This window comes from Prionailurus bengalensis, chromosome D3 (assembly GCF_016509475.1).
Source record: "Prionailurus bengalensis isolate Pbe53 chromosome D3, Fcat_Pben_1.1_paternal_pri, whole genome shotgun sequence".
Taxonomy (NCBI): domain Eukaryota; kingdom Metazoa; phylum Chordata; class Mammalia; order Carnivora; family Felidae; genus Prionailurus; species Prionailurus bengalensis.
In genome coordinates this window covers 17,350,018-17,377,707 of record NC_057356.1, presented here as the reverse complement: position 1 = coordinate 17,377,707, position 27,690 = coordinate 17,350,018, and the positions used below count along the sequence as shown (strand labels likewise).

The following is a 27,690-nucleotide window of genomic DNA, read 5'->3' as shown; positions in this document are numbered from 1 at the left end:
TCCCGAGGTTCCACATGGTCTTTCCTGTTCTGCCAGACCTGCCATTACTGAAATCTATGAGCCACACTGATGCCTCGTAACGGCCCCTCGAGGGAAAAGTTTGAAGTCCTGAACTGAAATTCCAATTCCTCCGGCGACTTGCTGGGTGACCTGGGGAAAATGATGGATCTGAGCCTCAGTTTCCTCACCAATAAAATGGGACTACTGACAACCATGGTGTCCTCGGGCGGGTCAAATGAGGGTGTGTGCGTTAGCACAGGGCTCTCCCACATAGGGGTGCCAATCAACTGTGGCTCCTACTAGTCCGAGGGCCGGCTCCCCTCCCCCACTGCCCAGGCTGAATCTGTGCAGAGCACAGCCGACTTCGGAAAAGAAGAATCCGGTCTTTGTTGAAGCCAAGGGGGTATCTGGGAATGGTTTTCGTGGAAACATACTGCAAACCAGCCTAGGTGTATAACTTTCCGGAGCATGGTACAGTCTTCTATTTTAATAAACATTTATTCATTTTTGAGAGACAGCGTGAGCTGGAGAGGGGCACCGAGGATCCGAAGTGGCCTCTGCACCAACAGCAGTGAGCCAGACTCGGGGCTCGAACCCACGAACTGTGAAATCGTGACCCAAGCTGAGGTCACAGGCTCGAGTGACTGAGCCACCCCGGAGGCCCAGGTCTTGCGTTTTGAAAGGGGCGTGAATTATCCACTTGTCACTGAATAGCCCATTTAAAACGGGTGCATTCTACGCTATGCAAAGGTCACTTCAAAAACCGTAAGCAAACATTGAATTAAAATTAAGGATACGTACCCTGAAGTGTCTCAGTGTTTGCACCTGAACAGCTGACCCTCAAACAGCACGGGTTTGACCTGTGAAGGTCCACTTATCTGCAGATTTTTTAATAAACACAATAGGCTACCCTAAATGTGTTTTCCTGAAGATTTTCTTAACACTTTTTTTTTCTCTAGCGTATTTACTGTGACACAGCACACGATACACGGAGCATTGAGGCTTGCAAATCAAGAGCAAGCCGTTGGTAGTTACGTGTTGGGGGGAGTCAGAAGTGACATGTGGATTTTCGGCTGTGCAGGGTGTCAGCACCACCCCAACCCCTGACTTGTTCAAGGGTCAACCGTACTTTGAAATGCATGACGAAGACAAGGACCAAGGATGGCGAAATGGGAGGTGGAGGATAAATGTAACAGAATATTGACAAATGTGAAATCTATGGGACACATTATGGGTGTTTGCGGTAGGATTCCTTTTTTTTTTTTTTTTTAATTTCCTGGAGGTTGGACATTTTTCCATCATAAAATGCTGGGAGGGAGGAAAAATATCTGGCCCCTCAATTTCTCCAGAAAACAGAATGCTCCATTCAAATACTTGAATGGGGGTCGCCTGGGTGGCTCAGTCGGTTGAGCGTCCGACTTTGGCTCAGGTCATGATCTCACAGTTCGTGGGTTCGAGCCCCACATCAGGCTCTGTGCTGACCACTTGCTCAGAGCCTGAAGCCTGCTTCAGATTCTGTGTCTCCTACTCTCTCTGCCCCTCCCCCGTTCACGCTTTGTCTCACTCTGTTAATCAAAAATAAATGTAAAAAAAAAAATGTAAAAAAAAAACAAAAAAAACAAATACTTGAATGGGAGGCCAAGACCCTCCCTGAGTTATAAAGGCTGTTGTTTTCAGCCCTAAAAAGAAAGTTTATTTGGTGCTTAAGCTCCGTCAATCAAACAAACGCTGGAGGCAATACTGTAGAGAACTCTGGAATCAGACAGACCTGGGTCTTGGTCTAGGGCTGGTAAGGGGGAGCTGTGTGATACTGAACGAGTCTCTTCCCCTCTCTGAGCCTGTTTCCTTACCTGTAAAATGGAGCTAATCACTTTACAGGATTAAGTGGATAAGATGTGTGAAGTATTTCCAATATATGCTGAGAAGCTGTGGTTAAGAGTGGAGCCTCAGGGGGCGCCCGTGTGGCTGTCGGTTAAGCGTCTGACTTCGGCTCCGGTCACGATCTCACAGTTTGTGAGTTCGAGCCCCGCGTCGGGCTGTGTGCTGACAGCTCACAGCCTGGAGCCTGCTTCGGATTCTGTGTCTCCTTCTCTCTCTGCCCCTCCCCCACTAGTGCTCTGTCTCTGTCTCTCAAAATAAACAAATGTAAAAAATAAAAAATAAATTTAAAAGAAAACATTAAAAAAAAAAAAAAAAAAAAGAGTGGAGCCTCAGGACCCAGACTGCCTGGGTTTGACTCCCAGCTCTGCCCTGTCCTAGCTGTGTGACTCTGGCCAAGCTACCCAACCTCTCTGTGCCAGGTTGCATCAACTGTAAAAGAGTAATGATAGCAATGCCTCGGCCATTGGACTATCGTGGAGGATTAGAGGAGTTAGTGGCTTAGACCGTTTCTGGCACTCAGGTGTTCAATGACCATCTAGTTCCTGGCAGGAACATGAGTGTTTAGCACATAGTAAATGCTCAATAAATGGCAGCCGAGACGGACCAGGCTTTTGGCAGCCCTAATAAGCCACAGGCCTCTCAAACCTCGCCAGCGTTGAGGAGCTGCAAGCCTGACGTGGAAAAGCTGGAGACCAGTAATGGCCTGGGGACGCGGCACAGGGAAGGAGCAAAGTCATCAATGAGGGGCTCTTTATCTGCTATTGAAAAGGCTCCAACGTCCGTTCCCCGTCCCCATCAAAGCCATTCGAGGTCATGGAATGATTCATCTACGTAGAACTCTCCGCTAGGCTAGGGGACACAGTTCTGCACAGACTGACAGACACTTCCTGCAGGCGAACAAAGGCTCGTCCCCCTCACGGGAGTGTAAACAAAGCTGAGAGCCACACTTGCTAAACTGATTCCCGCTCCCTGGGCTCTTAGCAGGACCTCAGGTGCCACGGAAGCAGCCACCGATGGCCACCCCTGGTAGCCCCATGGGACCGAAAAGGGGACAAGATTTTGCTGGGGCTGCCACCAGCTTCTGGCACCTCTGTGCACATCAGGAAAAGGCGCTCTCTCCTTCCTCTGGGCAGAGAGAGGCACTTCCATCCAGAGGGCAGAGCACGGGCTGGCTTTCAGGCACCACCTTGCCCGTAGGTTGTGCCTGTGCAGTGCCCAACCTGCCCAACCATACGGGGTGGCCCGGTTCCTGGGAGATGAAGAGGAGTCCAGCCCAATGGTGTTCTATTGGGTCTCCAGGCTTCAGGGGGTATGGGGAGTGTTCTTTACACTGGGGCCAGGGCTTTCTAGCAGGGGCTCTGGAGTCAGAAACATGAAAACAAACCACTCTTGTACATGTACAGTTGTGGCCAGTTCTCACCTCCCGGGTCTTGCTTCTCCTACCTGGAAAATGGGGATGATATTGCCCTGGTCGTAGACTCACTGCAGGCTTTACATCATTAAATGAGCTGAGGCTTCGCACAGGACCAGCGCATAGTAGGTGGTCGGCATATTCAGACATCGGGGTAACCCCTCACGGGGTTCCCTTGGGCCGAGTGTCCTGTCAAGGCACCTCTCCAAGAGCCACCCACCCGTCGTGATGCCTCGGTCAGGGGGGATGGTTTTCATCTAGAAGTTTTCTCAGTGGCGTGACCTCAGGCAAGGCCCTGAACTGTTCTGAGTCTCAGTTTCCCTACCGTCAAGGGGCGGTGATGATTATTCCCGCCTCCCAGGAGAGCTGAGGGGATTCAGAGAGAAAGCGTGAACTAAGGACTCAACACGGACTCTGGCGCAAAGAATGTCCCGGAGGCGCGTCCTCAGCACCGCGGCCACGGGCTGGCAGCCACAAGGGGCGGAAGGGGAGCTGAACAGGAAGTGGGGGTCCCACCAGCAAAGGGAGGGAGGGGGGCAGAAGTGGCACGTGTGAGACAGAGAAAGAAGAATTTATACCTCAACAGACAGACTCCTAGAATTCAAAGGGCTCTTGGAAGTCCACATTCTATAACTTCATTTTACCGATGGGGAAACTGAGGCCCGGAAAGGGGAAGTGGCTTGCCCAGGATCCTGCTGCGGCTCTGTGTTGGTCCCCCAGGTCCCCCAGGTCCCCCACGCCCAGCCCTGGGGACGTCACACTCAAGCTCACTGCCTCCACTGCAGGAGAAGAGCCACCAAAGCGGGGGGCTTCAGTATGCGGGACAGAGATGAGGGTCTGCAGACCGCCCCCCCCCCACCTGAGGCCCTCCTTCCGTTGCCCGTCAGGGTCGCTAAAGCCAAGTTCCCCAGCCCCCCGCCCACCCCCCCCCACCGGTCTGAGCAGCACCAGCGGCACGAAAGGGGCTGACCGGGGCACCTCCGGGGAGGGAAGCCCCTGGACAGCATCCGGGGGTCAGCTGGGGGAGCCCAGGCTTACCTTGGACCTGTGTCTGGTACACGATGAAGTAACGGGGGGTCCCGCAGCTCTCAAACTCCTCCGCGCTGCACTTCTGGGCGCAGAGCTGCTCGTCCTCCCGCTCGTGAAGCGGGAAGCGCGTGGTGGGGAACCCGCAGTGGCAGGCGGTGCCCGCCAGGGCCGCCAGCGGGTACTCCTGGAGCGGGACACGGGGAGAAGGGAGGTCACCAAACCGCGGGACTGACCGGGCTCCCAACGCAGAGGAGGGCTGGCGTTCCCAGCGTCCCCTTCGCGGCCAACTTCACTCTTACAGCTCTGCCCCGCCCAGCGCGCCTCCTACGCGGCTTTATTAAGGGGTAACTGACAAATAAAACCAGCACCGGCGTCCACGTCCACGCCGTAGCTGCAAACACTAGAGAAGGAAACCCGTGTGATTCAATTGCATCGAGGCCCCGAGCCGGGTGGGCTCCGCTTTTCCTGCAAAGGCGGAGACTAGCGGAAGGCGGAAAGTACTGGAGACACCTGAGCTCCAAGAGGAAGCTTTCTCCGGGAGGACCGGAAGGAAAACTTACCAGGAAATGTGCTGCTCACCGTCGCCCGCCCTGCCACCGTTAAGTCCCCCGGGCCCCAGGGGGGACACGAAGCCCACGCCGTGGGAGAGGCTGTGTGAGCCCGTTCTTTCACGACAAACAGGATACTGACAGCCACGTGCAGCCACGATTTTGTGGCGACAGCTGCTCCCAATTGCTTCATTTGTCCCCAGGAGCGGCGAAGCGGAAGCGGGAGCGGGGGTGGGGATTCGGAGGGGACTGGGCTGCCCCTTGCCCGACTGGCCCCTGCTCCAGATCCGCAGCCCTGAATCCTCCCCGATAGCGGGTCCCAGGAATAATCTAGTAACAAACCAATTCAGCAAGCGTGGCACCATAGGATCGGTTTCTTTCTAACAGACATTGAATAGGGACTTCACCTCTTAGCAGAGACAGAGAGAAAGAGGGAGGGAGAGACAAAGACGCTGGTACGCAGGTGGGTCTGCGTGGGCCGTGACTGATGGCATTTTCTAACAGGTGATACACAGCGAGGCTCCCCTGATATCCTAGGTCTCCTCCACCCGTGGCACGGGCAGCGCTGTACCCTCAGTCACTTAATCCCTGGGCTTTTTTTTTCCTTCCCTAAGGAGATCAGAAGAAACTGGAAGAGGGAGGTTTGCAGGGGGGGGCTTCCTATCCAAACACATACCCTCAATTCCCAATCCCACGTGCAGTCCGACCCTTTGTTACACGCTGCTTTGCCCTGGGACCTCATTGTCTCACTGTTGGCTTCCCACCTGCAAGCTCCAGGGCCCTCAGGGACCGAGGACTGTCCACCTGGAGGGGATGCCATGGAAGACGGGCATCCATGCCCACCCGAGAGAGAGTAAGCTGGATCAAAAGCTGGTCAAACCTCCTAAGCCTATGAACTTGGCCCCTGACTTTCCAGCAAGCAAGCACTCAGGAAATGCTTGGTGACTTGAAGTTGCCTGCCTGGAAGCTCTGGAAGCCTCTCTGGGGAGGGGGAGGGGAGGTCTCTAGGGTAGCTCAGAAATTCAGAGCGTAGGTGTGGCAGGGGCCTTCCCCTGTGCGGGCCTTGGTTTTTGTCATCCGTGAAATGGGGGTGAAAATTCTCAAGTCCAAGCCTTGACGTGAGAGGTGAAGCGTGAGATCCGTGCTCGGTGAGTGGCAGCCCTCTGCGTTCCTGTGAGGTGTGCCTCATGGATCAGGGGCCCCCCGTGAGGGCTGGGCCAAGCAGGACAATTCAGTGCAGGTGGGGCATTCGGGAGTTGGGGTCCAGGCTGGAGCACCCAGCAGGAGCCACGAGGCAGGCCCCCCCCCACAACCGCCAGCATCTTTGAGGACAGACACGCCATCTTGGTGACCGTGCATCCCCAGCACCGAGCACGGGGCCTGGCACAAAGGAGGTTCTCGGCATGGGCAACCACCTTTCTGTGGTGGGGGAGGGGCGCTTCTGCTCGTGCAATGAGCTCACCTTGAAAGAAGGACAGAGTTCCTCAGACATCACTGAGTGCCAGTGTTGTGCCCAGCTCTGCTCTGGGTATGGGCGGGGGCATCAGTGTTCAAGGCACAGCCCCTACCCTTGTGGAGTTCACTCTCTGGTCAGGGAGGGAGGATCTCGGGCTGAGAAAGGACCCACAGATCATCTAGTCCAACCTCAATCCAAAGCTCAACGTTCTGGATGCCACACCTGCCCTGACTCGACGTGCTTGCCTCCGGTGACGGGGAGCTCACTCTGTCCCAGAGTGGGGCTGCCCTTGCCTTTCCCCGACAAACGTCTACTCATGCCTGTAGGCCCAGTTAGAAGGTCAGCCTCAGGCCTGAGCATTCCCCACAATTAGAACAAACCCGCTTCCTCAGGGGGAAAGAAATCGACCCCCTGTAACTTCCGCCCCTTAGATCCACAGGAAACTGTTGCATTTCTCTCCCGCGTCACACATCAGAGGGATGACCCCCTCATCCTGCCCGAGCTGCGGCTTCTCCAGCCAAGCACCCCCTTTCCTCCAGCTGTTCCACACTGTCCCCCCCCCTCCCCCCCCCCCCCCGGAGCTCTGTGAACAGGACCCCGGGCTCACCTTCTCAGTGCAGAGATCCACGCACTTGTCCACGGACATGTTCGGCATGGCGGCTGTCACGGGCAAGGCCAGGGAGAGGTTGTCGGGCCTGCGGAAGCAGCCTCGGAAGACAGCGCTTCCATCTGGAGGGCCGGAGGGAAAGGCGCTTTTATGTATTTTTTAATGTTTGCTTATTCTGAGAGAGGGTGAGAGGGCATGTGCCTGTGAGCGAGGGAGGGGCACAGAGACAGGGAGAGAGAGAATCCCAAGCAGGCTCCGCGCTGTCAGCTCACAGTCCGACTTGGGGCTCGAGCTCACGAACTGGGAGATCACGACGGAGCCCAGGTCACCGGTGAGACGCTTAACTGACTGAGCCAGCCAGGTGCCCCGAAAAGTGCTTTTAAATCGAAGCCCAGAGAAGGCAAGAGTCTTGCCCAAGGTCACACAGTGTACCAGAGTGGAGACGGATCGGCTACATAATTCAAAGTCTTCTCAACCCCGGCATCTTTGTCAATGGTCCCGCGATGTTCCTGTGGGGCCCTACTGCCCCCTTTTGTCAGCGTTCCTGTGCCTTATTCATCCTCCACAACGGTCACCCCCCACTCAGGGGGATGATACACGCCATGGAGGATTTTCGTGATCCCCTCAGGAGACGGCTGCTCGAGGATCGAGGGAAGCAAAGTACCCAGGGCTGTCTTCTCCCTCCCATCATCCTCTGCCCACCCAGTGCTGAGCACCTACAGGTTACGAGGGACTGATCTGCCGGAGGGACCGCCTTTAAGATAACCCGATCAGGCACACAACAGGGAATTCGGAGGCCGCACAGTCACCCCAGAGCAACAGGCGGCGATGGTACCTGAGGCCCGGTTTGCCACGAGCAGGACCTGAGACAGTGTTTTCTTGAGGTGCGCTCTCAGGAGAAGGGGGCAGGGGAGAAGCAGGGCAGGAACCGAGCAAGGATGTCACCTCGGCTGGGTCCCACCCAAGCATGGAAGACAAGCCGTGCCACAGCCGGTCCCACTGCAAGGAAAGGGGCCCGGCCTTGGCCGTGTGTCCCCCCTTCCCCGCCGCGCGTCAGATATTGGCCGCGGGACACAACGTCCCGGGAGAGCCCGCTCCCCTGGGGCCAAGGTTTATTTTCGCGCAAGTGGGCAGACGTGAACCACTGGCTGCTGGCAGTCACTGCAGGGAAAGGGGACGTGGGTGGGCCCCTGTGGCACCCACTGTGGGGGGCACACAGATGTACAAACAAGGACGTTCCCCACCGCACTCGCTCGCATTAACACGTGGAAGGCTGGGAACCGCCGGGTGCCCAACGACGAAGCACCGGGCAAATAAAATACAGACCACCACCACAATGGGACTCCATGCCCCCGCCAATAATAACAACGGCATTCAAGGCTCCTTTAGAGAGCTAAAGATGCATTCAAGATGCTAAATATAAGCAGAGACTATAAAACTGCCCATATGACCAAATATCAATTTTGTACAAAAGTGATCTCTCAGGGGCGCCTGGGTGGCTCAGGCGGTTAGGCGTCTGGCTCTTGACTTCGGCTCAGGTCACGATCTCAAGATTCTGAGACGGAGCCCCACGTCGGGCTCTACCCTGACAGCACAGGGCCCGCTTGGGATTCTCTCGCTCTCTCAAAATAAACAAACATTTTAAAAAGGCTCATTTATGTATTTATTTTTAATGTTTATTTATGTTTGAGAGAGAGAGTGCGGGGGTGGAAAGAGACAGGGAGGGAGACAGAGAGTCCGAAGCAGGCTCCAGGCTCTGAGCTGTCAGCACAGAGCCCGACGCGGGGCTCGAACCCACGAACTGTGAGATCATGACCCGAGCTGAAGTCGGACGCTTAACCGACTGAGCCACCCAGGCGCCCCCATAAAAAAAGGTGCTTTTTTTTTAATAAAAAAATGAACCCTCAACATTAATCTCTAGAGGGACCTACGCAAACATGTTGACAGCCACAGTCATCTCTGAATGGCAAGCATGATGGTCGTTTTATGTCAACTTGGCGAGGCTATGACGCCCCAGTGTTTGATCAAACATACGTCCAGGTGCTGCTGGGAAGGTCCTTTGTAGATGTGGCTAACATTTATAATGAGTTCACTTTGGGAAGACTTACAGGAGAGTTCCCTTGAGCACAAGGGTGGGCCTCATCCAATCAGTTGAAGGCCTTAAAAGCAAAACCTGAGGTTTCCCAGAGAAGGAATTCTGCCTCAAGGCTGTGGCATCAACTGCTGAGTTTCCAGCCTGCTGGTCTGCCCTAAAAATGTCGGGCTTGCCAGCTTCCACAACTGCATGAGCCAATGCCTTAAATAAGTCTCCTAACGTATATATAAATAAAACTCCTACAAGTTCTGTTTCCCTGGAGAACGCGGACGAATGGAGTAGCAGTATAGGCGATTTTTATTTCCATCTTTTTAAAACCCTTTTCTTTTTCTACAGTGAATATGTATTTTTTCAATGTCATTAAGACAAATTTAAAAGTTTTTAAATGCCCCTGTCAAATTTACCAAAAGGTTCATGATGCCCATTTAATTTTTTGCTGTTGTTTATTTTTGAGAGTGAGAGCGAGCGAGCATGAGTTGAGGAGGGGGAGAGAGAGAGAGGGAGACACAGAATCCGAAGCAGGCTCCGGGCTCTGAGCTGTCAGCACACAGCCCGACCCGGGGCTCGAACCCACGAACCGTGAGATCATGACCTGGGCCGAAGTCGGACGCTTAACCGACTGAGCCCCCCGGGCGCCCCCATGATGCCTATTTAAAATTGAGGTCAGCCATGCTCACGTTTGAGTTATGTGAACCTTTCCAGAACACGGCTTTCACGTAAAACCAAGGACACCGTTCACACAGTGCAGATCAAAACCAGGAGCACAAAAATAGACGTCAGTTACCGAGTGCCTACCACGTGTGAGCTGCTGTGCTGGGAACTTCACAAACATCACCTCACTGCACCTGGGGGAAAACTCTGGAAGGCGGGGGGCAAACTCTCATTTTGCAGCCGACAGTGGCAGGACTTAGACCAGGAGGTCATGGGACCAACCTAAGGCCCCCACCGGTGGCAAAAACTTACTGTGGATCGCTGTCAGCAACAAAATGTCAGCCCTTCGGAAAAAAGGGAGCAAGTTCAAGTTGCAAACACGTATATGCCCCCACTCGATACGTCTGTCTCTGGGTCTCTCCGGGGAGTCAGCCCGCCCTGTTGGCATATACACATCTATTCACGTTCACGTGCAGGGAAAGGGCTACGGAATCGCTCCCCAGGCAGAAAGACGGTGGAGGAGGGGGAGGGAGGGCGTTCGGGAACGATCGGCTTAAATGTCAGCTGTCACCCTAGTGATTCCTTCTACCACCTGGCACCCAGTAGCCCGAAGTCATTCCTCGCAGAGGCAAATCCAGCAAACGGAGACGACATCTGGAATTTGGTTAAATGGCTCATTTCCAGAGCGCGCCGCAGGCTCGCACCATCCAGTTCTCTCTTCCCTGCTTTCCTGGAGCCCTCGCTCCTGCTCCAGGCTGGGGAGGGAGGTGGCGGGGGCTGTGGAGGCTGGGGGTGGCCAGGATGCTGCTGACTCGCCCTGCGGTCCTCCAGGCCTCGGTTTCCCCCCTTATGCATGGCAGGGTGGGAGACAGACTTTGCAGATTGCTCTTCTGGACAGGACAGCCCTCCAGCCCCCAAATGAGGAACTGCTACCCCCCAAAGGCCACCAGTGTCCTGTGTGGGGAACACGCGACAGTCTCCCATCCCGTGGCCCAGGATGCTCAGAGGGAAGCCCCATAAACTCATGAGTCATCCCGAGGAAGATTCGATGATGCTCAGAGAACGTGCTACCCAAGGGGAGGTCAGGGAGTGGAGCCAGGCATTTGAGCCAAAGACTCGCAGCAGTGAGGTGGGAAGCCCAAAGCAGGTGCACGGACCCTCGCTTACCCAGAAAACTCAGCTGTCAGCCCACTCGGGTCACGGGGCAGAGAGACCCCGCCTTGCTTTTAGAAACAAGGGAGGTCGCCTTCTCTCTTCAACTCTGCTACTATTCACTGAGTCCCCACTGATGCCAGGCTCCCTGCTGGGTGCCTGGGATCCACTTAACCCTCACAGCACCCAGATGGGGTAGATGCTGGGGCCTCTCCCGTTTCACAGACGAGGCGCCTGAGGCTCAAGGAAGCTGCCTTCCAGTGGCACAGAGCGATCAAATGACGCAGTGAAATGGAAGCCAGGTTTCTCTGTCTCCCAAGTCCATGCTCCTTCTAATAATAACGATGCTGTTATGATAATGAGGCGCTTATAGTAATATCAGAGTATCCCCGTTACGATTGTGGCTCCTGAATTATCAGTCGCGTGCTATCCTCCGGGAACCAGGCTGAGCGCTCCCAGGCGTGGCCTTGTTGAACACGCACATCGGCTTGCGATCTCAGGATCCCCATTTTGACAGATGAAGAAACGAGGCTCAGAGGGCTGAAACCACTCGACACAAGTCAGCTGTGCCACTTGAAGAGGCAGAGCAGATACTGGAATCTAAGCGACACGTCTCCTCCACTCTGGAGGGTATCATCGGAGGCTGTGTGCCAGGCAATGTGTAAACACTTGATATACTTAAAAAAAGTTTTAGTGTTTACTTATTTTGAGAGAGAGGGAGAGCGCACGCACACAAGCAGGGGAGGAGCAGAGAGAGAGGGAGAGAGAAGCCCAAGCAGGCTCCACGCTGTCAGTACAGAGCCCAACGCGGGGCTCGATCTCACAAACTGGGAGGTCATGGCCTGAGCTGATATTAAGAGTTGGGCTCTTACCCCACGCACCCTAACACTTGATATACTTGGTCCCCTATCCCCTACAAGGAAGGTCTCTTTCTTCCCCATTATACAGAAGGGGAAAATGAGGCTCAGAGGGGGACAGTGACTTGTCCAAGGCCACACAGGTGACAAGTAGCAGCTTCTGGATTCCAACCCAGGAATGTCTGAGCTCAGAGTTCTCACACTCTCTGGGCTGTCTCTCCTTTAAGAAGCCACCCCCGGGCCTTGAATCGGCATTTTCAAAACACTGGGCCATTTATTTTGTCCCAGGATCCTGCCCTTCACACTCGCTCAACTTAATCATTCACAAAGTCAAAGCTGTTGCCCTGGGACATCTGGACACTGGAGTCGGATTTCTTGGAGCACCAAAAAATGCCCAGGTCTTGACTCTGAGTCTCTAAAACCACATTCGAATTAACCTTCCTCTTTCCCACCAGGACGCGAATCAAGAGACCATCTCCCCCGGGTCATGGCTGAGGCCGCGAAGGTTGCTACGGGAATCAGTTTTGGGGTGGAGGCTAAGGGTGGCCCCTTTGGGACTGGGGCAGTCCTGGGTACACTGTAGGGATCCGAAGCCCACGACCTCTTACCCTCCAGGGTGCTTCCTTCATGGATCCCCACCCCCACCCTTCTGAGACTGTGCTGGGGAAAAGAGTTGTGTCAGAAGCGGGGGGTGGGGGGGCGGTGTATGGGCACCCGTGGGGTGAGTGCATCCGTCTGCCCATCAGCGGGGCGGGAGGGGCTGATCATGAGATTAGCCATGGGCCTGGCTGTAGTGAGGGTGTGTCTGGGAGGTGGGACGTGTGTGCATAAGGTGTGTGACAAGGAGGCAGTGTGTGTATCTTGTGGACACGTGCGGTAACGTGAGAACCGATCCGTTTGGGCATGTGAATGCTGAGCACCGAGCCCACCAATGTGGCCACGTGGCTCCGTCTCGGTGGGAATGTAGGACCCTGAGGGTGTAGGCTGTCTCCTGACGGTGGGCATCACGGTACGTGACCGTGTGGTTGTGCGTGGGACCTCTACCACGGGGCAGAGATGCAATCCTCGGTGATCTCTCTGGGTTGCCTGACAACCATGTAGCTTGGGTGGAGAGGGGCTCTCTCTCTCTCTCCTAGCGGAGGGCCGGGCTAAGCCGCAGCCAACTTCCCCCCCAGACAGGCTCAATGCCACCAGGGGTTGGGCATTTCTCAAAAATTCCCTGAACAGCCAGGACCTCAGATCCTGCAAGCATGTCTGTTTCCCCAGTGCGAGGCCACTTCATGCTTGTACCGTACAAGAGATAAGACCACAAGGCTCTCCCCGGGATGCTGAGAGCACGGGGACCCCCACGCCTGGAGCGCGCAGCCGGGGCACTGCTGGGATCTGTTTCGGTCCTGTGTAACCCTGAACCTGACGTGAGTCTCTGCATAGGAGTGTGTCTGCCCATGGGCACGTGACAGCTGGCGCCCCGCCCAAGGTGGTCTTTGGGTCACCACTGCTAGGAGTCACCCCTACATCCTCTTGCAGATACGACCTTGAGTAGCTGAGGTCACCGGGGCATCACTCAAGGTCCCGTGAGCCCACACGCGTGCATCTGGACCCCACCCTGGCCAAACACCCTGCCTTCAACACCCCCAGCTGGGGGGGCCTGGCTCTTGGGCTCTGGCTGATGGGGCTACATCAGCCCTGCGTCTGCAGGTGGCCTTGAGGGGGTCGGCCCTGACCCAGGGGCTCCAGAAGAGGCACCGGTCTGGCACCACACCAAAAAGCCATAGCACTTTCCTGGAACTGACGGGCTCGGGACGAGCCGCCTAGCTAAGGAGCGGAAGCCTAGCGGCCAGGAGACACGAGCTCTGGTGCCACCTCTACTTCCCTTCCCTGGACCTTGGAGTCTGTGCCTGTCACGCAGGCAGCTCTTCCCATAGTGCCCTTTGGCGGCTATCCCCTTCCTCGGTGTTCGCCCTTGGGCAAGTTTCCTCTCCTTTTGGGGCCTCGATGTTCTCATCTTTAAAATGGAGGTGCGAATACTGGGTGGCTCACTCTGAGACGGATATGCCTGAGGCTGGTGAGCCCGAGTGGAAGGGGCAGGTGAAGGTCGGTGGACCGGTCTCCTTGCCTCCTGCCCTAAGATTTAACCCGAAAAGCAGTGGGGAGGGGGCAGGAACCTCTTCCCTGCCATCTCTCCATGTGATTTCCTCCTTTTGGCCTGGACGCCTGGACGAAGGCCATCTGCGGGCCGCCAGACTGAGAGAGTGGGAAGGCGGAAGGAAGACCATAAGCCCAGTTCCACGGAGGTTGTCTCCCTTTGACATTTAAGCATCTGCTAATGAGTCCCTGACCCTACCAGCTTAGAGAAGAGGGCTGAGTTGAATGCCTCGAATACCAAATAAGGTGAGGTTTCAAGGAGCCAGAGTGGGATGAGGAGGCATTGCTTCGAGTCTCTCTTTGGGCTATGTGTGTCCAAGGGTGTGGTAAGGAGGGGACCAGGTGCGGGAAGGCGGTTCCAGGAGCAGTTGGCCTGTTGGATGTGGGGTTTTCCTACAGTCCTGCCCATTCCGCTTTTGGGGGGGAAACCGCAGGGTCGCAGAGGGCTTCCTGATGTCCGGCAGGAAGGTGGGGTTCTCAGGGATCGGGGGAGCACTCTGCAGTCCATTTCTCTCCGCAGGTTGCTCTCTGCTATGGCTTGGTGGTCAGAACATGGAGAAGACATTTAATTCTCCCACGCCCCCCCCTTTCCTCCATCTGTAAAATGGACAAGTGGTCCTCCCCGTCAGCGGTGAGGCCTTCTCATTACTTGGGTCTGCAAAGGAAGGAGAGGTGGCCAGTCAGGATCCCTTGACCTTCCTAACACTCTTCTGTGATAGAATTTTGCACTCCCACAGCATGAACAGATGCCTTCCCGTTTGCAGAAAGCTCTGGTGCCCAGCAGAAAGAACTGGCTTTAAATTCAAACGGGGGCGCCTGGGTGGCTCCGTCAGTTAAGCGTCCGACTCTCGATTTTGGCTCAGGCCATGATCTCGTGGTTCGGAAGTCTGAGCCCTGCCATCGGGGCTCCAGGCAGGCAGTGAGGAGCCCACTTGGGATTCTCTCTCTCTCCCTCTCTCCCCACCCCTCCCCCAATCGCATGCACTCTCTCTCTCTCTCTCTCAAAACTAACTAAATAAATAACTAACTACATAAATAAATTCAGACAGACCTGGGTCAGGTACTTACTAAGCTGAGTGTCCTTTTGGGCAGGTGTCTTCACCTCCTAAGCCTCGGTTTCCTCATCTGTAAATAGGGATCACATCTGCGCTGCACGGTGAGAGTGGAGGTCCCATGTGATGGCATTTAACGTGCCTAAGACCTAACCAGGACTCAGTAGCCCTCCCTGCTCCTTTCTCCTCCGCTTGTCCATGATGTGTGAAGGGTGGCTAGACTTTACAGAGCAGACGCTCTCAATGCCCGTGTCAGGGCCCCTGGCGCTCCCTGTCCTGATACAGATGGATAGCGACCCACAACATATACCCAGGACTCTGCCTTAGGGCTGGTGAAGACAGGCTGGGCCATGTCCCCAGGGGCCACCCTCAGCCAGTGACGGGGGTGTGCGGGAGGGTAAACGCTGCAGCTTCCTGCCCCTCCAGGGGGATACCTCTGAAGCACGTTCACCACCGTCTCCCCGAGCTCCCCAGTGGGATTAACTTCGGCTGTCTTCAGCGTGCCCTGCTCTGTAGCGGACCTTGTTTCGGCTCTTTCCCTTCCTTGTCTCACTCCTCCATCCCTCCCACAGATGCATCCTGGGGTCACTTCCCAAGCAAACCAAGGTTCCCATCCTTGCCTCTGGGGGAACCCAACTTAAAATATCTTTGGATCTCGGAGCACTTGTAATCCCCCAGGGAAACCCCACGTGGAGTTCAGGGCCACTGTTCTTCACAGCCCAGACTCTCTGAGAATGGTCCCCCTGGACAACAGCAGCAGCCCTGGGTCATGTCTTCCTCATGGCCAATGTTACTACACACTCACGATGGTAATCACATCAGCTGTGCTACATCTTGTACACACTGTATCTCAATTAATCCTTGCAGCAGCCTGTGAGGTGGACCATACTATTATCCTGTTTTGCAGATGGAGGCCTCGGAGACGTAACGAGATTCAACTGCTTTTCCAGGTCACACAGCCAGCGGGAAGCAGAGTTGGGATGTGACCCCAATCCTATCCGACACCCCATTTTGGTTTCCCACCCCTCTGCCGTTCTGTGGGAAGCCTGCCCAATCCTAACACGGTCGGGGGCTCCAGAGACCCCATACCAGCCACCTGAATTTCCCAGAAACCCTCTCCGGGCCCGCAGCAGGGGCCCCAGCGTCACAAAAGCCCATGCCCCACATTCTGTAATGTCAGCTCTTCATTGCCAGGCCAGCTGGGATGGTGCATGACCTCGGCAGCTTGAGGCTTTTACTAGCAAGAGGTGAGCAGAGCAACTGTTCATCAACTCTCTTTGCTGGGGGCAGATGAAGAACAGCCTGGAACCAGCTGCAAGTATCTCTGAAGTCCTATCATCTCTTTGTTCCGAGGCTTCACAAAAATGAGGTAAATGTCACCAGGCATCAGCTTAAAGGCAGGCGTGGAAGAGTTCCCCTTGGTTTGAAAGAGGCCACCACCCCCTGGGTAATTAGGCCAGGCTCTACTGCATTAAAGATGCCAGCGAGGAGGAAAGGCAGTGAGCTGGGAGCTGCTAACGGCCACCTATAATCAGAGAGAGATTGAATTACACAAAGAGCCTAACTGTCCGAGAAGAATTCAAACCAGCTATTTTTAGGCAGCACCAAAGGCTGCTGAGGGCTGTTGCAAATTCAAACGGCTTGAATTGGGTGCTACGTGGAGCACACTAAGGAGTTTTCATTCTAGGAAGAAAGGGGCATCACAACGGCTCAACAACCTTGTGCTATGTGCTTTCTCGATTTTATCTCACTTGGTGGTCACAGCAATCTTTAAAGGTTGGAACTGTTCCCATTTTACAGATGAGGCGCTTGAGGCTCAGAGAGGAAACAACATGGCCAGAGTCAACACGGCAAGTAAGTGAGAAAGCTGGGATGGAAGCGATGTCTGCCTGATTTCAAAACCTACGCTGCCCCCCTAGCCTTTGTGGACTCTGCTTAGGGGCGAAGAGCAAACCAATTCTCCCCCCTCAGGATGCAGAAGGAGGGAATTTTTCTAGCTGTCATCTCCTCGGCCCTACACAGCAGAACTCATGAAGATTCATATACATTATAAAATTCAGGGGTCCCGGGCACCTATTAAAGTGAAGGAGAGACCTCCAGAACTGGCAAAGGAGGAGCTAGGCATGGTCCATCCATCCAGTGTGACTTGCCACGAACATCTGAGGCTCCCCTTGGCAGAAGCCACCAGAATGGAGGATCAGTGAGCACAACACAAGTACTTCACGAAATTCCCCTTCTAACTTTCAAAGACAAAAAAAAAACTGCCAAGACTAACAGTACACAAAATACACTGTGTAAAGTGTGAGCCATAAGTCAAGGATCTATTTTTTCCATGGTACTGTAAGCTTCATAATACTTCCACCAAGACAGAAAACAAACAAACAAGCAAGCAAGCAAGACGAAAAGGTGCTGAATCCTGGGAGAATCTGGCCTGCCTGCAGTTTTGGGGGCTTTAGGCTGCACGAAAGGACGGTCAGCACCATGGACAGCCACCCAATGGGCCCAACGTGTATCTAACACATTCAATGTAGTTCTAAGGAATCTTCTAACACAGATCTTGCAAGAATCTTTCAAGCAAATGAAATTTCTTGCAACATCCTGTAAAGCCGTAACGTTCTCAAATCGCTGGCAGGTCTCTGCCCCTGGGAGGAGAGCTACACTTGCTGACACATTTAGCAAACTGCTGTGAAAAATGTAATCCAACCAAGAAGGAAGTCCATTTCTCGGTTCTTTTGTAACAAGGGCAAAGAGTCCACGTGCCTGAGAGTCTGTGTCAAGGAAGAATAGCAGGGTGCCTGCAGACATTTGCTCTGCTAACCTTTTAATGCTCTCACTACTTACTGTAAGAGCATTCCATCACCTCGGAAACATGTAGGCTGCCTCCCTATGCAAGGTGTATGCCCCACCAGTGGTGCTTGGGAGACAAGAAGCCTCCTTTGGATCTTTCTAATCATTAAGAATTCTGTGCCACTGCTCAGGGAAACACAGTTAAGATACATTGTTGATATCAACTAATGACTCTACAAACGGAATCCGGTTTCCACCATACCTGTTTCCTGGTGTGTTGACTCATTTCCCTACCTGGTATAATACTCGCTGCTATCGTGTGCCAGTACCTCGGAAGGCCTCCCTTTCTGATTTACTTGTGTATAAATCGTGTCCAGGAATGGGAAGCCAAAGGTGCCACTGGGTTCTGACCCAGTCACAAGGACACTGGCAATTCTGTTTTGCTTCGAGTCTGCAAATGGGGCAGAAGGAGAGATCAGAGGTCAGGGAAAGGAGGAGGTAAGCTAGATCCAAGGAGTTCTCCCAAAAGAGAGGAGATGAGGTCCAGAATCCCTTACAAGAGGTCAAGGTGTCTACAGCACTGTAGTGAGTGAGCACCCAAACTAGCGGTCAGGGAGCTGGGTTCCAGCCCAAACTCCGTCCCTAAGAAGCACTGCGGCCTTGGAAAAATCATGCCTTCCCATCATTTCCTAAAGCTACCTTTAGGCTTTTGCACACCCCGTTCCCTTTGCCTAGACTTTCCTCCCACCCCTTGGCAACTTCAGTCTGGATATCCTCCTCTTCCACACCAGGAAAAAATCCCATGCATCTTTCAAGGCCCTAATCAAACAGCCTTCTCCTGTGCAGAGTTTCAGTTTCTAAAGCTGTAAAATGGGACATCAGCATATAAGAGGGTGTTTCCAATAGGGCACTCAACACATGACCTTTGCTGACCCTGGACTTTTTGTTCATGGCTGGAATATATGGCTCTCCCTCTCATCCAGAAGTCTCCTTAAAATGGGATCCCACCCAAATGTCGCTCCCTCGGCTCCTGAAGACAGAGCCCCTGCCATTCCCCCATATATACACCCCCATGCTTGAACAGACCCCATTGGTGCCGGATCTGTTTCTCCACTAGACCATGAGCTCCCCAACCGTGGAGACTGTGCCTTATTCTCCACTCATCCTCTCCATGCCTAATCCCCGTGGATGCTCATCAAGTGTTTTGGTTCAATGAATGGTCTCCATGTTCTCTCCAGACACCATGGTATCAACTGGGCGCCCAACAGGAGTCTCGATTTGGCACATCGTCAACCATCCATCTCCTTATCCAAGCCACTTCCGTTCTTATCTCAGCCATAGCAGCCTTGAGGTTAATAAGGCTTCAATTTTCTTCTGGAATCTCCAGCTGAAGGTGCCCAAGCTTCCAATCTTGTACAGTGATGATTCGGGACAACTGCGGTGGACTTGGAGAAGCCTAGACTCCACCCTCAGCAGACATGACTACGTTCCCCTCTTGGACATAAATATAAAAGACTCCTTTCTCAGAGGGAACAAAACACCATCCTGGGTAACTTTTCTGCTGCCGAGGTGGGCAAGTGGAGGCGTGCAGGAACATCCCCGCCAGCCTCAGGGGCTACTCTGCAGCACCCACACAGCCCCCCCACTGCTACAAGGGCAAGACACACCCCCTTGTACAGAATCTACTGTCTTTGTGTGTCGAGGCTTGTATACTTCAACGGACCGAACATCTTCGATGGCCTGTGACAGTGTGCTTCACATCAGGTGATCACAATAGTGTGTGTGGGTGCGCGCACGCGTGCATGAAGAGAGACAGACGGGGGGGGGGGATACGTCCAGGTTATCCAGTCAATCTGAACATTAACCAAAAGCAGGTCTGGCTGATATCTAACGATCTACATGGCCTTATTCTTGTTATGCAGCCCATCGTCATCCACCAGGATGTTGTAGCGGCAGCAGCCTTCTCACTAAATGCCCATGATTTTAGGGCCATCTCTTCACATAGTCAAGGTCACCATAAAAATAACATAAATATTGGCATAAGGGGATCAGTGTGAGGACGGTAGTTTCGCCATCAAATTAAAACCTCGTGGGGCGCCTGGGTGGCTTGGTCGGTTAAGCGTCCGACTTCAGCTCAGGTCATGATCTCATGGTCCGTGAGTTCAAGCCCCGCGTCGGGCTCTGTGCTGACAGCTCAGAGCCTGGAGCCTGTTTCAGATTCTGTGTCTCCCTCTCTCTCTGCCCCTCCCCTGTTCATGCTCTGTCTCTTTCTGTCTCAAAAATAAATAAAAGATGTTAAAAAAAAATTATATAAAAAAAAAAAAAACAACAACCTCGTTACGGTAGCGGCCAAACGAGGGACTCGCTGTGTGGCCATTCTCCCGCCTGGGTTTCATACGCTATCTCGGCCAGCCAGGACTCCAGCCCCGGGGGTGAACTGAGGCCCCTGTGGGGAGGCAGACGGTGCTTCCCCTGGCAGCAACCCGCACCTCTGCAAACTGGCAACACGCGCCACCCTACTGAGCGGCAAAAGCCCGAGTGGGGCTTCGAACACACCGGATTTGGGAAACGGAACACATGGCCAAGCAGACCCACCACGAATTTTTATCAACAACGGCATTCCCATGGGAAAAGCCTGTCTCTACGTTCCGCCAAACCCACCTGTGTCCTGGGCAGGCAGCGTCACCTCTGCTGAGGTCTGAGGCCTTATTATTCAAAGTGTGGCCCCTAGCCCAGCAGCCTAGCGTCACCTGGGAGCTCCTCAGAAATGCAAACTCTCACCCTGACCGGCCGAACCCGAACGTGCTCTGTAACAACATCTCCATAGGGTTCACGGGCACATTCAAATGTGAAACGCTGGCCCAGGGGTCAGAGGTGTGGCTGCGGGTTCCTGTCCCTGCCTCAGGGACTGCATCAGAAGGGTAATCGGGAGAAACCCAGCCCTCCATCTCCTGTCAAGGTCATCAGCAATCTTCACAGGTTTGCGGATCACCTTTAAATACACTGTGTGGCCTTGGGCAGGTTTACTTAAACTCGATAAGCCTCAGTTTCCTCGGTGCAAAATGGGAATGATTAACACTGGTAACCACTTACGGAGGCTGTAAGGAAGAGAAATGAAATTGGGCCTGTCGTGGGCTTGGGACAGTGCCTGGCACAGAGCAGATTCCTGCTAGACAGACATTACCTGTTCCAGAAGAGGGACCGAGGGACAATGTCTGCGGAAGAGGGTCCATGCTCACTCCCCTCCCTCCCTCCGTGTGGAAACTGAAGAGCACGTCCAATAAGACCGAAGCAGAGCATGAAAGACGTGGGCCCTGTAACTGGTTTAAGTCCTCTGCTGCTTATGTGACACTGACCCTCAGTTTCCTTTACTGTAAACTGGGAGTTAGAGAATAATAGCGCCCGTTTCCAGGGTCACCGTGAGGATGTGCTACTCCACATAAGGCACCGAGAAAAGGACCAAGTGTCTGCTTTTGTCATTATCTCTGTCTGCATCATCATTAGAGACAATACGCTTTCAGAAAATCAGGAAGGCAGGCCGAGCTCAGGCTCCAGCTCACTCTGTCAAGGAGGAAGACAGGGGAGGAGGCGGGAAGACAGGAGGCCGCTCTGGGTGGGAGGGAGGGGGACACAGCTCGTGGAAACATCCGAATTCCACGGATCAAAGCGTTCTTCGGCAAGGGCCGCGGTGGAAGGTGGGGCGGGCGCAGGGCTGCGGGGAGTGCTGGGGAGCCCCAGCAGGCGCAGGGCAGGGAGCGGGCGGCCTTGCGGGGAGGGGCGGGGCCAACTCACGTACACCTGCGCGCAGACTCCTGGGCCAGCTGCAGCCGGAAGACGGACAGGCGGTTGGCGCCGCCGCACACGCTGCCGCGCTCGCCCTTGCACTCCATGTCGCACTCGGCCTCGCTCACGTTCGTCGCCTGGATCTTGTGGCCGCAGTAGCACTCCGCACCGAACTCCAGCCCGGCATACAGGTAACCCCTGGGGAAGGCTGCTGTCAGTCCAGGGCAGCTACCACCATGCAGACCCCGGGGACACGGAGGCTCACCCAGCAAAGTGGAGACCTGGGGCAACTGGAGGGCTCTGGGGACAAGGACCCCCAGGGACAACCCCCCCCCCCCATAGCCACACCGTGTCCTACTGAAACCCACCTTATACACTTCCACACGTGGCACACTTCACACACACACGCGCGCACACACACACACACACACACACACACACACACCCAAGCCCCGGGGCCTTCTGTCCCAACCCACTCCCTTGCTCCTCCCTGCCTAGAGCCGTGCTCCAGAGTCCAGCCCCTTTATTCCAGGAAACATCCCCCAAAATGATGCCTCCATGTCCCTTGAGAAAAGCTGGAAGGAAGGGAGGAGGCAGGGACTCTCGTATCCCCTTGGAAGATGGCAAAACCAAGGTCACATATCCAGCCAAGGAAAAAAATTCCTTTTCCTAAAACTAAACAAAACTCCAGGCACGGCAAGGTTTTTGACTTATTTTCCCCTTGGCCTTGGGATCGTTTCCTAAAAAGGACTCTGTGGACACTCGTTCTGTAAACAGATGAGACGCCACGGCCTGTCTTGGCTGTAGCAGGTAGGGGCGAAGGGAGAGGATTAGGACAAGCCCTCATCAGCGCCTCTCGCCTCGGAGGCAGAACCAGGAAGGCTCCTCCGGCAGCAGCCTGCAGAATGACTCGTGACTCTGGACACCTGAGGGCAGCTGGAGAGACAGACCCGCCCCGACTCGTGCCCCCACACGCCTCAGCGACTCCGGGTGGCACCTGCCCTTGCCTGCTCCACACACCCGCCTGGCCGGGTACAGGGAGAGCAGCTTAAACCAAACGGGTGTCTCGGTGCCTGAACCCCACCGAAATCCTGGGGCTCGGCCAGCCTGCTTCCACCCGTCTTAGTCTTCCCGTCTCTCTGAAGCCTGTGCTCCAGGCTACCCCGGACCCCTCTCATGTAACTGGACCCACTAACAGAAGGAACGATTTCCAAGGGAAAAGAAAAAAAACCCACTTCCAGTGGGTGTTGTAACTCCAGAGCCGGTGGGAGCTTCCTCCTCGCCCCTCCCTTGGACAGGAGACACCTGCCACGTCAGGACGCACAAGCGGGCCCCAAGGACACGTCCGTGTGGTGAGGACCCGAGGCCTCAGGCCACCAGCCAGGTGCGTGCCTGTCTCGGGAAGGGATTCTCCAGCCCTGTCCAAGCCCTCAGAGGCCGCAGGTCTCCGCAGTCCCTTGAGAGCAAGCCCATGGGGACACTGAGGCAGAATCATCTGGCTAATCCCACTCCCGGGCCATTATTTCCTGACACCCAAAAATGGTGTGGGATGATAAACATAAACGTTTGTTGGTTTAAGACACTACATTTGGGGATCATTGGTTGCCCAGCAACGGATAACTAATTTGGGAAGGGAAACGGAGTGAGCCTTGCCATCCTTCAGGCCACTGGGGTGTCCCTGGGAGCGCCCCAGACTACTGATCCCGACAAACCTCCTGTTGCCCTTGCCGGGAGGATCTTTCCAGAATTAAAACAGATCATACCTCTCCACTCTCTAAACCAGCCCCCGCCCCCCGGGGCCTCCACCGCAGGCAAATAAGCTTCCAGATGGCTTGGCTCAGCCTACCGACCCTCCTATCTGGGGTTCTTTAACATGGACGGCCATTAGGATCACCCAGGGAGCATTTTTTAAATGCCACACCTGGCTCCCATTTCGAGACAGTCTAATTTAATCGGCACTGTGACCCTAACGTGCAGCGGAGTGTGAAAATCGGCGCAGCGATGCTCTAACCATGGTCCCAGGACCCGCAGAGCCTGGACAGTCTTGGAACTCATGAAAAATGCAAATTCTCGGGGCTGTACCCCAAGCCCGCTGAATCAGAAAGTGAGAACGGGCAATCTGGTTTTGCAAGACTCTGGGTGACGTTCGTGGTCACTCCGGGCTGAGGACCCTGCCCTAGATCCACCCTCCCTGCCCCTCCCCTCCCCCGCCCTGCTACCTACTGTCTCATTCTCAATGCCTGGCATCGGGTAAATGTTAAGTAAGTATTTGCCGAATGAACGGACACCACTCTCCTGATGAACGCCTCCCAGCGGTTCCCCCCTTGCCTGCGGCCAAGCCAGATGCTTCGGGTGGCATTCAAGGCTCCGTGTCAGCAGGCTTCGGCCAGCCTTGCCGCTTCCCCTCTAGACAACTCCCCTTGGACCTTCTGTGCACCCCCTCCCCACTGCCTATGCAAGGATGCTGGCTACTTAGGATGTTTCAGGAGTTCTGATCTTTGAGTGTGCTGTTATTTCTGTCCTCCTAGGACTACCTAGAAAACTCCTATTCATCCTTCAAAACCTGGCTTAAGATCTCACCTCTGTAACTCTTCCTGAGCCCTCCATTCCCTCAACCTTCACGGGCCCCCTGTACTTTAAACGGCACCCTCAGCCCAGCACGCATCACGCTTGAGGTCTCCATACACTGGTGTCCTCGATCCGTGCAATGTGGATCACAACATTCCTGCCTCTCGGGGTCTCGTGGTGGATGAGAGTTAATATCTGCCAAGTGCCGAGAACAGTGCCTGGCACAGGGAAATGCCCACCACGTGTAAGCTGTTGGTTTTCTACTGCCCAAGCCTGCTCATGCCTCTGTCTTCCCAATTAGCTGGGGAGCCCCCCACCGAGGGCAGGGCTATGGCAGACTCATCTCTGCACCTCCAGCACCTCACACACACGTGGCAGGGATAAACATTTGCTGAACTGAAGGGGATTAAGTGAGTTCATCTGACTCGTCCTTTGATGCTTGGCTGTCACCTCCTGGGACTCCTTCCTAACACCCCAGGCGGGCTGGGGGCCCTCTTCTGCATTTCTCGTCTGCGATTCATTCCATCTGAACCCTCACCCCGCCCTACTGCCCTTCTCTGTTCACATGTCTGTCTCCCCATCAAGGCTGTGACTCCATGGGGCCATGGACGCTGTGGAATTCACCTGGGTCTCCCCACGGTCTGACAAATAAATTAATGAATCGTACCATCAAGGGCTCAGAGACCTTCCCAAGCTGGAGACAGCCCTGGGCTCAGGCAGATGATTATAAAGGGGACAGTGTTTCCTCATGAAGGACACAGGGAGGAGTCCCTCGGCCACCCACTTGCTCATTTCCACGACAGCCATGTAGCTGAGGTCCTCCAGAGTTGGTGACCTCAGGGCCAGCCGGCTAGAGTCTGAAAGTGAGCATGGCAGCAGCCTCTTCAAAGCTATTCCGGGTCCGGGGCGCCTGGGTGGCTCAGTCGGTTAAGCGTCCGACTTCAGCTCAGGTCATGATCTCGCGGTCCGTGGGTTCAAGCCCTGCGTCGGGCTCTGTGCTGACAGCTCAGAGCCGGGAGCCTGCTTTGGATTCTGTGTCTCCCTCTCTCTCTGACCCTCCCCTGTTCATGCTCTCTCTCTGCCTCAAAAATAAATAAATGTTAAAAAATTTTTTTTTTTAAAAAAAAGCTATTCCAGGTCCAAGGCGGCAATGCTGGGGCCCGGGCCTGGACTGAAGGTCCCATCGCCACCTGCCAGTCTTTTGGGGCCTCGTCCACCCTTGGAAAGTCAGCTCCCTCCCCCAGTGCGTGTTCTCCCCGAGAACATCATTTTCTTCTTCAATTGGGAAACACTGTGTTTCTCCCTGGGGGAAGAACAAGGGATTACGCACCCCTGACCCCCAGGCTCCCACCTCACCCTTCCCGTGGGCATCTTACAAGCCTCCCACTCAGATTCACACCTCTGGGCTTTTCCCACACACAAGCTCAAGTCCGGACCCTCGCACACACATTCACAAAGCCTCCTGCACACACAGCCGCTAGTGTTTAAAGACCATTCCGTGTGTGCACTAAGCTTACAAACATGACCCGCTGACTCTGCACGCTGTGCGTACAAACTCCCACCCAGGCCACAGCGTCCCATGACTCCACGATCACAAACTTCCACAAACCACCTCCCGAACAGTCCTGCTCATCTGCACGCGTGCATGCACATATACACTCACACGTGCACGTGCGCATACACACACCCTCGTATCACTCTTTCCACGGGGCCACGGGCTCATCCTCCACTGTGCCCTTCCACGGGAAAGGAAAGAACACCACGGAAGGAAGGGGTCTGAAATGAATGGAGCCTGGGACGTCGGAGCCCTACCGTTCTGCACAGTTGTCCTGGCAACGGAAGATGGTCATCTTTTTGTAGTCGAAAAAGGACACGCCTCGCAGGGCCCGGCTCTGGGTGTCATCCAGGTAACAGCCGATGTACTTGGCTTTGGGGAGAGGAGAAAAGTCAGGTCTGGCTGGGGACCAAGCAGAAAGGGTTTCGCAAACCAGGGGCAACCAGCATCCCTCCGGTTATGTGGCTTTCTTGACCTTTTGGTACCAGCCGCTCCCTCTGAGCAGAAAAGCAGAAACGAGAGACTGAAAGTCATGTGTGCTGGCTGACCCTGATTCATAAGGGCAGCGCAGGCCACAGAGGAGGAAGGGACTCTTCTGGGTAGCCAGGGTTAAGACCAAGCCCCTGGGCCCTACTGGTGACAACAAAGCACGCGGGAAGCCAAGCCAAGGTCATTCCCTAAGCGCCACGCAGATGAGACCCACAGTGAGACGGCTCTGAAGAGCTTGACATGGCTGAGAGCATGCTGTCGTTTCTACAAGCTGCCTTAAAATGTCTGTTTTTCCCTGGACACATGGACTGGGATATCTCAAAGGCACCGGGTCAGAGAATACTAACCCAGTGAGGCCAAAATGGAAGGATCTGCGTAAATGTTTCTACCGCAGCGTCTGACACACGATAGGCACAAAGGTATGATGAGGAACAAGAAACCGGCCATTCGCTGTGTCGTGCCATACTTCATAGTTTGCCAACACGCGGGCCAACGTGAGTGCTTTCATCCAAAGAAAAGACTTTACATGATGTAAAACCACCAGTAAGAAACCATACACAACAGGGGCGCCCGGGCGGCTCGGTCGGTAAAGCGTCCGACTCCGGCTCAGGTCACGGTCTCACAACGCGTGGGTCCGAGCCCTGCGTCGGGCTCTGTGCTGACAGCTCGGAGCCCGGAGCCTGTTTCGGATTCTGTGTCTCCTCCTCTCTCCGCCCCTCCCCTGCTCGCTCTCTGTCTCTCAAAAATGAATAAACATTAACAAAAAATTTAAACAGATAGAAACTATACGCCACGTTTTCTTAAAGTAGTAACTGGGTTTCTGTACTTCATGGTAAACAGTAATTCTCACATGAAGACCACACTTCACAGTTTATACGAGTCTCTCCCCATATGTTCTTATAATTATTAGGACCTAGACATGTGCTTTGCTAAGTGGTTTCTACTTCCTGTCTCACTGAATCCTTACAGTGATCCTCCAAAGTAAGTACTGCTATTCCCACTCTGTACAGAAGAGGAAACTGAGGCCCAGGGAGGGGAAGTCACTTGCCCACGGAAGCACAGCTGGAGGTGCCCACGCGGAGCCAGGGTGGACCTGGGCGATCGGGCTGCAGAACCGATGTTCTGAACCACTGCTCCCATCTTCTGAAATCCGAAGATCCTTGCGAGGCCTCACATGAACAGTGGGGAGCACTGCCACGTTCATGCTCTCGGACGACTGAACAGAGGCCCAGAAAAGTCACGTGTCTGGCCCGAAGCCTGTGGCTCACTGGTGGCAGAACAAAGATTTAAGTCCAGGTCTAGGGGGCCCTAAGCCAGCGCTCTCTCCACTATTCCATTTGGAAGTAACTGGAAGATCCAGCCAGGTCCTTGGGATCAAACAGCCCTCGCGGGGAAATGACTTCGGGAAATACCGCGTGCCACTTGGTCACTTTCCCTGGCTGGCCTGCTGTCTATTTCACCCACGGGCTTGTGACCCCCTCGCTCACGGTGAACAGCAGGGTCTGGCGGGGGGGGGGGCGGGCTCGCTCCCAGGCGGTCGTGCCCCCCAGCGCGGCCCTGCTAAGTGCAGAATTTGTCAGCCCCGCTGGAGATGGGCCTCGTCCCGATCACTCTGAATTTCTTC

General features: G+C 54.6%; 1 protein-coding gene across 3 annotated transcripts in view; it reads right to left on the bottom strand.

Moving 5' to 3' along the window:
* WSCD2 (WSC domain containing 2) overlaps window positions 1–27,690 on the bottom strand; it is a 115,837-nt gene that overhangs the window by 17,150 nt on the left and 70,997 nt on the right. For all 3 annotated transcript variants that reach the window (XM_043557799.1, XM_043557800.1, XM_043557801.1), the window contains exons 3-6: window positions 25,835–25,949; window positions 21,468–21,652; window positions 6,933–7,054; window positions 4,331–4,505 (exon numbers count right to left, since the gene is read on the bottom strand). In XM_043557799.1, the coding sequence (XP_043413734.1) occupies window positions 4,331–4,505; window positions 6,933–7,054; window positions 21,468–21,652; window positions 25,835–25,949 (597 nt within the window). The remainder of the gene's footprint in view (window positions 1–4,330; window positions 4,506–6,932; window positions 7,055–21,467; window positions 21,653–25,834; window positions 25,950–27,690) is intronic.